Raw genomic sequence first — 13,438 nt, forward strand, 5'->3', positions numbered from 1 at the left:
CATTCGATCTGAGAAGTTAGAATTCTGATGGGAAAAGTGCTCAGTGAACTGAATGCATGTTGCACTGATCTTTCAAGGACTCCATTTACAATGAAAGATTTTCTTTTCAGGCATCAAGTACATGAAAAGGAAGAGTTCAAAGCTTTAAAAACACTTAACATCTTTTACCAGGCTGGAACATCAAAAACAGGGACTCCCGTTTTCTACTATATAGCCAGAAGGTAGGGCAAAACAGTGTAATTTGTGTTTTCTTACTGTTGCAATGAATAAATCAATGGCTGTGGGATATGTGACTACCAACGTTGGCATGCAGTACTTCAAATAGCTTGGTATGATTTGGTTAGCTTAAAAGCATGACTGACCACACACTGTTGGAGGGGTGGTGTTGTGCCTGCAAGTGTGCGACACAATGGTTTTATTAGTACTGTTTATAATTGATGTTCCTCAGTGGGAGTTGATCTTCACACAAGATTTGTGCTGGGAATTTCTGTCATTGCATTATTGGAAAGTGTATGCAAAAGACTCATGCAGTTGACTCCTTTATTGTCCTTACAGTTATCACAGTTGAAATCTCATTGCATTGTTTCTGTTGCACTTGCATTGCTCCCAATGGCAATATTTTGTGTGAAGGAGGACAAGATAAAACTTATCAAGCAGCTGATTAACCATTGATCTTATCATTCACTTCAATCGCTTGTTACCGGGATGCAGATGTACAGTCGGTGTGGATTGTCTGGTGTGGAAGGTCCTGCCCACATCCTACACTGGCAGGGCCTTGATGTTTCTTTCACCTGTTCCGGTACTGAGGCACAATGCGACTTCTATTGGGACATTATATTTCTAGCTTAGTTGGAGATACAGCATGGAAACTCTGCCAGCCGGCCAGCAATCCAGCCAAATTCAACTTTTCAACCTTGCTTGATGGTCTTACGTCGTATGGCATTATAACACTTCCCCTCTTGTTGCACCTTCAACATAGTACAATGTATCAAGGATTTTCATAGGAGTCTTATCAAACAACATTGACGCCCTGACACTGTAAATGTGTCCTAAAGCTAGAAAGGAAGGTCAGGAAGGTTTTCTGGAACTTGGGTGGCCTCAGCAATCAAAGGTACAACTGCCAGTAGTAATCCAATTAAATTGGGGCCGGGTAGCGTAGGAGTTGTGGAATAAAGACAACAGTGTCAGGAACATGGGTTCCTTGGAGGGTATATCAAATACCCAGCCAAATACCAAAAAATGCGGGACGTTCTCATCATGGCCAGCCTTTCAGGCAGTGTTTGAGTTGTCTGTTGCCCACGGAGAACTCAACAGTAAAACCAGTACCAACAATCAAACTAATGGTCCTGTCACTCAGCTTTTTGCTACCATTACCAGCTCGGTGTTTTGAAATACTTTTGTTAGAGATTGATTGTGGAGTCGTTTGATACCAAGTCCAGACCTGTTTGTATTTCAAGTGTCAGATAAATTGCATTGTGAGCAGTCTCAATCTAATAGCTAATGTAAAACTATTGCCTGGAGCTATACATAATCAACACATGACAAGAACTTAATACTTGGAAATACTGGACAGCAAAAAGTGGTTCTCTGTATTTCCTGATTTTTTTTTTTTAAACCAGCGTTTATAATGAGGTTACACACAAAATGCTGGAGTAACTCAACGGTTCAGGCAGCATCTCTGTAGAAAAAGGATGGGTGATGTTTCGGGTCCGGACTGGGTCTTCTGTCTGATGGAGGGTCCCGACCCGAAATGTCACCTATCCTTTTTCTTCAGAGATGTTGCCTGACCTGCTCAGTTACTCCAGCACCTTGCGTCTATCTTTGGTATATACCAGCAACTGCAGTTTCTTTCTACACATTTTATAATGAGGTTATTTGTTGCACATAAGCCTATGATTAGGATCCGCATATCTTTCCCCCACCATCACTCATATAATATGTGCACACATAAATATGTATTTTGATGGACAACTAACAAATATTGAAAAGAAAATATCAGTTGACCGCCTTCTTCTTACCTCTTCTTAAGCCCTTTGCTCCTCTAGGGAGCACAGGCCATTGGCAAATGTCCTCCACCTCACTCGGTTGTTGGCGGTTCTTTCGAGATCACTCTCAGACCAGGGCTGGCCTTAGGAGGCGCGGGGCCCAATTGGGAACAATTTTGGTGATTCCCAGCCAAGGTGTGTCAGCCCTGTTATTTATTATATATTATGAAATTGTACACAAAGGTGCTATGGATTATACACTGTCTTAATCTCTCCTGCTCTCGTCTGACTGCCAGTACGTCCGCTGGCTTCCAACCTTTACCGTAGCTGCTAATTACCATTAAACTGCATTATTCCACGCGTTATTTAACAAAGGTTTACCAATATTCTGTGTGGGCTCTGCGTTTGCAATCAGCTGCTTGCAATGAATGTTTCAATCTGTGGTCAGGAAGAATGTCGTTCCTGTACAGCTCCCTCCTGATGGGTGGGAATGAAGGGCGGGAATCGGAAGGCCCCGAGGTTGATGATGGGAGGGAACGGGGAATGTGACCTGCTGTCACTGCCGCCACGCTTTCGCCGCACGACTGCTCCCGGCACCATCTCAAGCTTCAGCCATGTGAAGCTGATATTGACCACTTTTTTTACGACACACTTGTTAGTTACTACACGTACCAATTGCAGCCGTGGCTTACCGCTGGATCCTGTATTATGCACACACACACACGTTTTGTGTGTGAATGGGGGGAGAAAGGGACACGATGTTTCTGTTGATACGACGGCTACAACAAGCCTTCATAGCCACCTGCAGTTGGGACCGTGAAATGGTGCCAACACCTGACGACTATTGCATATAGACTCAGTGCTTGTTTCTGTGCATTATGTGCTAACCAGGCAGTGTACTTGGGTACGGCAATATCGCACTGATCTCTATGCAAAATAATTTCACTGTAACTTGGTAGACGTGACAATGAAGGACCTATTGTATCCACACGTTTATGCATGTGAGTGTGTGGCGTAAATCAAACGCTGTTCCATTTGGTAACTGCTGCTTTTGGGTCCGGACGCTGCTGTTTGCTTCAGATGCACTTTGACTGACTAATTCTAGATAAGAGTCAGCTGTTCGGTCAGAGACTATCCTGGTAGCATCAGGCGTGTGTACACATCCGCTGGCGTGCTCACTGTAACTGTCTGAAGTAAAGTTGTAGTAACTGGTCCCCCATGCCCTGGGTGTAAGTGTCGGTGCAGAAAGGGATACGGGAATAATATCCCGGAAAGTGGTGACAGTATTGAGAGGTAACCGCGGGGCTGTGTTGTCGGTGAGGAATTTCACTTACTGGGGTCACTGTTGAGGGGATACAGTGTGTTGCCCACTAGCCTAGCGCGGGGCCCCCTTAGGCGCGGGCCTTAATTGGGAGCAATTGGTCTAGTTGGCTTAAGGCCGGCCCTGTCTCAGACATTTCTGTGCGGACACATCTTGACAGCCTGGAATGAAGATAAGAAATCGTGGTAAGACTCTGAGGGCATTTCTGTTAAATAATCTTTCATCAGAACTGGGAAAAGTTAGAAATCGTACTGTTTCAGACAAGGGAGAAGGGTGAGAATGCATGATGAAAGATCATCAAGCGGTGGCAGAGGGTAAACTCATGGCTCGGAGCTGTGGGAGGGCCTATGCTCCCCCTCACTCCTGTGATGGTGGAGAAGTGGCATCAAGGCATGTCGATACCCTGCAGCCTTTGGAGGAGGTCCACAATGCTGGCCATTTCCCCCTTCGTTTGGTTCCTCTACATTTGTAGCTAGCTCACTACTACCTCATTGTCCTTTCCAGATTAGGCTCGGTATGAAGGGTTTGCATTCCTATCTCTATATTTTATGTGATCAAATAAACAGGACAGCATTTGGCTGTTTAAGCCAAAACAATTGCATAGAGGCCTAATATCACAGAATTTATAATTTCTGCAAAGTTGCAGATACAATTTGTGTAAATTCATAAACTGTAATATGATTAATCTTCAAAATTTTCACTCTTGAAAAATTTATATGTTGGTTACCAAATGTGAAAACCTGGCCTTAAAAATAAGAGCTAGTCCTGCAGTCATTCGTGATCTAAGTGTTGTTGATGGCGCTGAAGTTCAATTACTTCAGAAATGGCAGGTGATGGAAATCTGAGGACAAGCATCAGATTGTTTTTAAAGAGCAGTATATGAGCCTGTTAGTGAACAGACATTCCAAATCTGGATATGGTGCAATGAGAAGGAGCGAGTAAATGATTTTGTGTGCAGTCCTTTCGGGAAGTGTGATCGTCACGTGAAATTCATTGAGCCTAGAAAGTGAAGTGCTTCACTGGGAGATTATGGCACCAAAATAAAAGAAGGGAACCACAGAGATTTGAGTTAGTTGGCTGTGCTAGATTGGGAAACTTATTTAAAAGTGTGACACTGCATTGGCAATGGCTCACTTGCGTGAGGAATACATGCAAAACCAACAATGGTTATATTTTCTTATCGAGAACAGTAACACAAAAGCGAAAGGAATCCCTGTGAGATATGGAAAGTGATCCATATTAAAATATGGTTTTCTTAAGTTAAGTTAAGAATTAAATCGTATCCAAGAATTGCTGGAAAATGTAGCAGGATTACAATTCGACAATGAAAGAGCAAGAGTTTAATAATGAGCGGAAGAATAGAGTAGGGAAGGAATTTACTGCGAAGAACATAATATTAGGGTGTAAAAGCTTCTCCGGTTTCATGTGGAGAAATTGTCAGTCCCTTACAGTCAGGAATGGGAGAATTTATAAATGGGAACAAAGAAATAGCTGAGTAATTCAACAAATAATTTGGTTCTGTCCTCATTGAGAAGGGCATGAATATTAGCCTAACAATGCTCAGGATCGAGGTACAGGTGCACAACCTTTTATCCGAAGATCCAAATAACGAAAACCTCCGAATAGCGGCCATTTTTTCGGTCCTTGAAGAAAGGTCCTTGAAAACGTTCACCGAGGGCGGCCCGCAGAGGTGACAGCGGAACCTCCGGTCGGTCCTCGAAGAAAGGGGAACTAAATCCCCGTTCATAAAAGAGAAGGTGAGGCTATATTGCGCGGGAGGGTTAATAATTGACAATATGCTGCTGCCTGCCCTCTGAGTTAAAAAGTTCCCACGGTAGACTCACAATACACAGTGTATCGTGAGTCTTGCGTGGGAACTTTTTAACTCAGCGGGGCAGGCAGCAGCATATTTTCGCTCCCTTCAGTTTCACCCCACCTACACCCCTCTGCTTCCCGGCCATGTGTGTGACCCCTTCCCTCCCCTCTCCAGCTCCCCGCCCATTGCACCGGCGCGGGGGCTTTGCACTGTCTTCGGAGACGTCAGGACCAACGGGACACCGACCCCCAGGCCCACTGCAAGCACAGAGATCCCAGAGACCCACAGCCAACAGCAGCGCAGCCCCGTTCCAACTCCAGAGGAAAACTGCAAACTGGCCGGAGACGTCAGGACCACCAGAAGCCGTTCCCCGAGCTGCGCCCCCTCATCGGGACACCGACCCCCAGGCCCACTGCAAGCACGGAGATCCCAGAGACCCACAGCCAACAGCAGCCCAGCCCAGCCCAGCCCCGCTCCAACTACAGAGGAACCTGGGTTGCGATGACCGGGCGCAGCTCGGGGCGTCGTAGGGGCCCATCGGGGAGCGGGTTCCTGTTGGTCCTGACGTCTCCGGCCACCTGCCATCCTCCGGGAACTGTACCGCCCTTGCAGGAGAGTGGGGTTGTTTGCAGTTGCAGAGGGAGGGGGCAAGGGCAACTCCAGCCTAGCCCCGCTCCAACTCCAGAGGAACACAGGGGCAGAAGCTGATGGTGTGCAAGGTACGTCTTGTTCTTTGGGTGGCGCAGCTCGGGTTGTGGGCGAACTGCCACTTGTCGCCGTAGCGGCCCATCGGGGAGCGGATTCCTCTGGAGTTGGAGGGGGAGGGGGGTATTGTGCTGTTTGATCGCCCCCTGCTATCCCAGGGACAGGGAGACACAGCGGCTTTTTAGACTGGTGGGCAATCACTTCCAAAGTTCTGCCCACACAGTCAGTACACCTCTCCTATACTGCATTTCATACAAACATTTATTCTGCAAGAAAAAACTACATTGAAGACTCAAACTCACGACCGAGTTTACTGCCGGGATCAAGGCGCAAACTCGCGACATTGCGGATATGAGCCGAGCACTCTACCACTGAGCCAGCCTTTAAAATCTACGCTAAAAAATTTCCATTCCGAAGACCGACAAATTCTGAATTACGAAAAGTGTCTGGTCCCAAGGCTTTCGGATAAAAGGTTGTGCACCTGTACAATAAAACAGGAATTAAATGATCCGCGTCAGTTTAAAAAAAAAAAGTTGCTTGAAAAATTGTCACTGAGAGATGATAAATCGAAGGCCTGGTAATTAGCAACCTAGGATATAAAAAGAGGTGGCCGTAGAAATGGTATGTACATTGGTTGTCATCTCACGCAATTCTATTGTCACGGTGGCGAAGCGGTAGAGTTGCTGCCTTACAGCAAAATGCAGCGCCTGACTCAGGTACTCAGGTACTCACTGCACATCTCGTATGTGTATGTGACGAATAAACTTGACTTGACTTGATCCCAACTACGGGTGCTGTCTGAATGGAGTTTGTACGTTCTCCCCATGATCTGCGACTAGAAGGTTCAGAAGGTATAGATTTTGGAACTATTGCAGATTAGAGAGTGGAAAATGTAAGGGAAAAGAGATGTTTAAAAAAAAAAAAAGTCCAATTGCAAACCAGTTGGCCGAATAAAAGCAGCAGGGAAAATTCTGAAGTCTGTTCTCAAGAAGGTAATAATAGAACAGTGATTAAATATCCACAAAATTAGGCAAGTCAACATGGATGGATTGATGAAAGGGAAATCATGTTTGACAAATCTACTGGAACTTCTTGAGGATATAACTGGTAGCATAGATAAGGGAGAGTTTGTGGATGTGTATTTGGATTTCGGGAACAACTTTGATAAAGTCCCTCATAAGATACTAGAGTCCAAAATTAAAGCACATGGAATTGGGATTACATAGTGGTATGAATTGAACATTGATTGGCTGACAGGATATGAAGTAAGGGAAAAAAAGAAACTTTCTCAGGGTGATAAGCTGTAAATAGTAATGTATCTGGGTTATGTTGTGGCATGGATTGAACATTGTTTGGCGGACAGGATATGAAGTGAGGAAAAATGGTTGCTTTTTCTGGGTGATGAGCTGTAAATAGTAAGGGAGGGATTGAAGTACCCACCTCAGCTATTCACCATCTCGGTCAATGATTTGGGAAAATCTGTTCATTCAAGATCGGTGAACCTGTGAAATTCTCCACTGTGGAAAATGTTGTACATCAAATCATTGAATACATTTAACAATGCAAGGTTTCCAGACAAAGAAGCCAATAAGGGTAATGAGCAGAAAGAAGGAAATAGTATTGAAATGCAGGATTTGTATTATGATGGCATAGAATGGCAGTGCAGGCTAAATGGGCCTCTGAGAACATCCTTCCTCAAATAAAGAGAAAATAGTGCACACTGAAGTCAATATCTGGTCTCAATATCTGGAATGAAGGAGATTACAAAAGGTGGTGGACACTGCCCGGTCCATCAGGGGTACTGACCTCCCCACAATAGAAGGGATCTATAGAGCATGCTGCCTCAGGAAAGCAGCCAGCATCATCAAGGACCCACACCACCTTGTCCACACTCTCATTTCATTCATACCATTGGGAAGAAGGTATAGGAGTCTAAAAACAGGCCACCAGGTTCAAGAATAACTTCAGTCACTTGATCACGTCACAATACTAACCTGTGAACTATGGATTGTCTGGTTGCACTGTGGACTTCAGGTTTTTTTTTTTTGCACTGATATCAGAGTTATTAGTTTATGGAGAATTTTATTTATTACATATCATCTAGATGCATTGTGTTACAGGCTTGTTATGCTGTTGCAAGTGAGAAATTAATTGTTCCATTTTTCGGTACATATGACAATTAAAGCACTCTCGCCTCTCTTGTCGATACAAATGCAGCAAGACATCTCTATTCCTGCATTCAAAGCCTCCAGCTACCAAGACCAATGTGCCATCAGCCTTTCTAACTATCTGTTGTACCTGCATGCTTGCTTTTGATGATTTGTGCACTTTTTTAAAGATGGCGGGGGCAATTATCAAAGGAATGATTTTCATGCTTTTCTGACAGTAGAATAGAGTTCAGTATTCCGAAAAACGCAAGGAATCATGGGATTTGTCAAAGGTCACTCGCGATAAACACTCTCGGCAACCGTGCCGCCGCATGCACACAGACCTGCTCCTCATCCGTAACCAGGATCGAACGCAGTTCCCCGACGCCGCAAGCGCAGCCGAACAGCCACTGGACCGTTCCTGTACCCTCTCAAGTGCCGCACCCCCATCCAGGGGCGGCCAGAGACGTCTGGGGCGGCCCCAGACTGACGGGAGTCAGACAGGAGTGAAGGTCCAGGCTTACAGCCAGCGCTATCTCCAGCTCAACTGCCTGTCCTGCCAGGCCAACTGACAGCCCAGGACCGACGGGACACCAGCCGATCGCAGCGGCAGCCCAGGCCCACAGCCAGCATGGAGAAGAAGCGCCAACTCCACTGCTCCGGGCCGGTGTCCCATCAGTCCAGGGCCGCCGGTCAACCCGGCGGGACAGGTAGAGTTGAGCAGGAGCCAGCGCCTCCCCTCCGCGCTGGCCGCAAGCCTGGGCCTCCACTCCCATCTCACCAGCCCAGGGCCACCCCGGACATCCCCGGCTGCTCCCAGACAGGGACGGAACAGTTGGGAGGGGACGGGGACGGCCCTGCAGCAACTCAACAGCATCTGCAGCGCCGGAGGCCCGGGCCCGACCCCGACCACGGACGAAACGCGGGTCTGCACCCATGCAGCAGCACAGCTGCCGAGAATGTTTATCGTGAGCGACCCATGACCTGGGCATGCGCAGTCGGAACACCAAACTCGCTTATTCACTGAGACTGGGCTCACTGTGGTTCCCCTGTGGTGGCACAGCTGTACTACAGCATTTGGGACAGTCATCGCTCAAACGACTAATACATGTAATTACGAACAGAGGCTGGATACAAATGTAGACATTTCTTTAAATGCTCAGGGTCTGGTTACAATTAGCATTTTTTTAAATCTCTCTTCTATAGCATCCCTCCAAGTCCAGAGATGATTTCTTTCCATTGTGGGCTGTGAACTAGTTGTCGGCAATCATGTAGAATTCACAGATTATGCCAAAGAAAGCAATTGAAGCCAAACTATCAAGAACATTTAGGAAGAAGTTAGATGTATTTCTTAGGGCTAATGGGGTAATGAGATGTGAGGAGAAAGAGGGAACATAGTATTGAATTTGAATGATCAACTATATTCAGCATTGAATGGTGGAACAGGCTTGAAGGGCTGAATGGCCTTCTGCTCCTAAATTCTTTGGTTCCATGTTTGTAAATAAATTACAGGTGGGAATTATACATTTTAAGTTCACGATCAGGAAACCTTCTGGGCCCACCAGTTTTATTCCTGTATTGGTGGTTAATGACGCTAAATGGGTTAATCAGCATTGACCTAATGAATTCCTTTGCTGTCTCAGTCACTGGTATATTTATGATATAATACAATCAGAAGTGAAAGGATGGTCTGTTTTATTTCAAAATCCCTAGGATGTCAAATATTTTGCCTTTCGTTTGGCCTTTGACAATGTGCCACATGGCAGGCTGGTCTGGAAGGTTAGATCACATGGGATCCAAGGCAATCTAGCCAATTGGGTTCAGATTTGCCTTGAATGCAGGAAACAGGCCAGTTGTTTTTCAAACTGGACGCCTGCAACAAGTGCTATACCATATGGATCGGCGCTGTTGTCACTTTTCTACACTTTTCCCCCATCTCCCAGAGTTCACAGGATCACAGAATAGTTACGTAACAGATGGATATAATATGTTCTTTGAAAGAACATTTCAGCTCATCTGGCTCTCCTGCTCTCTCGTCATGGCCCTGAAGATTTATTCTTTACAGCTTTACCTCCCTAATTAATCTTTCTTTCCCCCCCCCCCCCACGCATTGCATTTGGAAGGATTTGTGCGCAAAACCTGCGCCCCGAGTCTGGTTTTCATGTGGGGCCCAGTGGCTCTCTTACATCCACCTCTGATCAGCTCAGCATACACAGTCAACCTCAATACAGCCGTGGTGAGTCTCTCAAACAAGTCGGTTTATTCAGGCCTTGGCAGTACGTCCTGGGAAGCAGGGCGTAAAGTGTTTCACTAACTCAAAGCACAGAGCAATTTATAGTGCGTGTGATATAATGGTTACATCCAGACATTATATTTAAAAATAATTCACCAGTAACCCACTGTGTGGTCTCTAATTCGTATTTTTCTCCGCTGGAGTCACCGCTATTTGTCTGACAGCTCAGACTCTCCTTCCTTTGACTGCAAACCATTTCCCCATTTTCTCTGTAAATGGGTGTGATGAACAAACTCATCTTATCTTAAGATCAATGTTATTGTACTCAGCCTGGTTTACAAGTACCCTATGTTTATCTGGGCTTCAGCTATCTATTGCAAACTAAACACTTCCCTAATCTAATAGCTGCATCTTCTAACATGACACAAGTTAACTTCCCTATGTTGGCTGATTTTCTCCTCATACTTTTCCCATATGTCAAGCTCTTGGCTTATTATTAAACTTAGCAAATGTTATTATTTTCAATGCCAGAGACACTGGTTCGATCCTGACTATGGGTGCTGTCTGTATGTAGTTTGTTAGTTCTCCCCGTGACTCCCCATCTGACTCTCCTGCCTTCTCGTCATGGCCCTGAAGACTTATTCTTCACAGCTTTACCGAGCTCCCAAATAATCTTTCTTTTTCACCACCCCGGTTCTGCATTCCAGATCCTATTCACTTGATGTGGGTTTTTTTTTAATCCCCCCCCCCCCCCCTCCCCATTGCATTTGGAAGGATTTGTGTGCTAAACCTGCACCTTTTTTTTAATTTCAAAATATATCCAATACATGAACCGTGCAAAAAGTTCATCTGGCATTTTCGCTGGCTGTACAAACATTCAATACTGTTTATATACATTGCTCAAATTTCACACATTTCTCCCCCACCCTTGCCCCTCATGTGGCCCACTGGCGTGGAATCCCTTCCCTTATTATCAGGGGTGTCTCCACCATAACCTGCCCCCCCCCCCCCCATGTCCAGCAGCGGAAGGAAACTAGACTGTGGTCCTCCCCCACAGAGCCTTGGCGTTGGCTGCACCGAGCTTCAGTGCGTCCCTCAGCACAAACATGAACAGTCCGTAAGTCAGAGTCCTCTGTGACGGAGCTGTTCGGAATAAATCGCGACAGGGACCCTTGCAAACCTCTCCAGACTTTCTTTGCAAATCCACACTGTTCAAAGACGTGGACAACCGTCTCCTCTCCATAGCAGCCGTCCCGAAGGCAGCATGCACTGGTAGTGATGTTCTGACGGTGTAGGAAAGATTTGACTGGGAAGGCTCCCCTCACCGCCAGCCAAGCCGGGTCTTGGTGCTTGTTGGTGAGTTCTGGCGATGAGGCATTTTGCCGGACAAGCTGTGCAGTCTTCTCTAGGAACCATGCCACAGGATCCATGGAGTAATTTCCCTGCAGTGCCTGCAGGACATTCCATGCCCGATGGACTAGTGGTCAAAGATGTTGGTCCAGAAGAACCTTTCTACAAACGACAGATGGTGCGGCAATGTCCAGCTGACCTTCAAGATTCAAGACAATCCTTCGCAGCACCGGGGAGAGGTAGAACCTCAGCAGGGGTGACACTCGGTGCCCACGTGCCTTGGCTCTACACTCTGCCTGATGCAGCCACACATGAAGGTGGCCATCAGGGTGAGGGCACGCTTTTACCCCCGTTGCCTGCCGACTTGTGCATTGTGGCCCATCGCACCCGGTCCATCCTCGACCCCCAGATGAACTGGAAGACGGCCCGGGTGAAACCTGTGGTGTAGGAGGGAGGGACAGGCCACACTTGCACCAAGTACAGCAGCCCCGACCAACATGGAATTAGGCTCCCCATGGTGTAATATGGGCATTGGCCACTAGATGGTGCTTACTTTTTCAATCTCATTTTCTAATTAGTTTAATTAATTAATGTGCAACTTTGGCACTGACGAGCTATGACCTCAATTATATTTTATCTAAATCTGTGCAAAATTTCATGTAGTTCCGAGACATGGGTCACAAAAGTTGATTTCTAGGCACATTGTTGATGCTCGGCCCACAGCCTACTTGGCTATCCGCTCCAGCCAATTCTTATCACACGCCTCTGGACCCCCCCCCCCCCCCCCCCCCCAAACCAGATCCGTAACACCTTCAAGAAGTCAGGCATGATGGTGAAGGGGACGGAAGATCGGTCGGGACAGTTGCCAAAGAACATGCCCTCGCTCTTCCTGCGGTTCACTCTGGCTCTCGTGGCCGACTCAAACTGGTCGCAAACACTAATCAATCTGCGGACCGACCCTGGATCCGAGCAGCAGATGGCGACATCCTCCATGTACAGGGGGGTTTTGATCTGAGTGCCCCCACTGCCTGGCAATGTCACTCCTCTCATACTCGTGTCCTTCCTGATGTGGCTAAACCTGCACCCCGAGTCTGGTTTTCATGTGGGACCCTGTGGCCCTCTTACATCCAGCTCTGATCAGCTCAACATACACAGACAACCTCAATACAGCCGTGGTTAGTCTCTCAAACAAGTCGGTTTATTCAGGCCTTGGCAGTAGATACTGGGAAGCACCCGAGAGAGGGCATAAAGTATTTCACTAACTCAAAACACAGAGAATTTATAGTGTGTGCGTTATAATGGTAACAGGCCGACATTATATTTTAAAATAATTCACCAGTAACCCACTTTGTAGTCTCCAGTTCTTAATAATCTCTGCTGGAGTTGCCGCTATCTGTCTGACGACAAACCCTTTCTCCATTTTCTCTGTAAATGCTATCTATTGCAAACTAAACACTTCCCTAATCTAATTGCTGCGTCTTCTAACATGACACAAGCTAACTTCCCTATGTTGGCTGATTTTCTCATCACACTTTTCCCGTATGTCAAGCTCTTGGCTTATTATTAGACTTGTCAAATTTTATGATTTTCAGTGCCAGAGACACTGGTTCGATCCTGACTACGGGTGCTGTCTGCACGGAGTTTGTAAGTTATCCCCGTCACTGTGTGGGGTTTTCCCCGGATGATCCGGTTTTCTCCCACACTCCTAAGCCGCACACGTTTGTAGGTTAATTTGGCTTTGGTTAAAATAGTAAATTGTCCCTAGTCTGAAGGATGGTGCAAGTGTACAGGGATCACTGTTCAGCGTGGACTTGGTGGGCTGAAAGGCCTCTTTACGTGCTGTATCTTTTTTTTAAATCCCTCCATCGGTTCACCGTCATT

At 46.4% G+C, this 13,438-nt stretch overlaps 1 protein-coding gene across 9 annotated transcripts in view; it reads left to right on the forward strand.

Annotated features, from left to right (window-relative positions):
* The window catches only part of nf1 (neurofibromin 1), a 325,252-nt gene that overhangs the window by 181,895 nt on the left and 129,919 nt on the right, over window positions 1-13,438 (forward strand). For all 9 annotated transcript variants that reach the window (XM_033045689.1, XM_033045685.1, XM_033045690.1 and 6 more), the window contains one exon: window positions 111-221. In XM_033045689.1, the coding sequence (XP_032901580.1) occupies window positions 111-221 (111 nt within the window). The remainder of the gene's footprint in view (window positions 1-110; window positions 222-13,438) is intronic.

This window comes from Amblyraja radiata, chromosome 28 (assembly GCF_010909765.2).
Source record: "Amblyraja radiata isolate CabotCenter1 chromosome 28, sAmbRad1.1.pri, whole genome shotgun sequence".
Lineage (NCBI taxonomy): Eukaryota > Metazoa > Chordata > Chondrichthyes > Rajiformes > Rajidae > Amblyraja > Amblyraja radiata.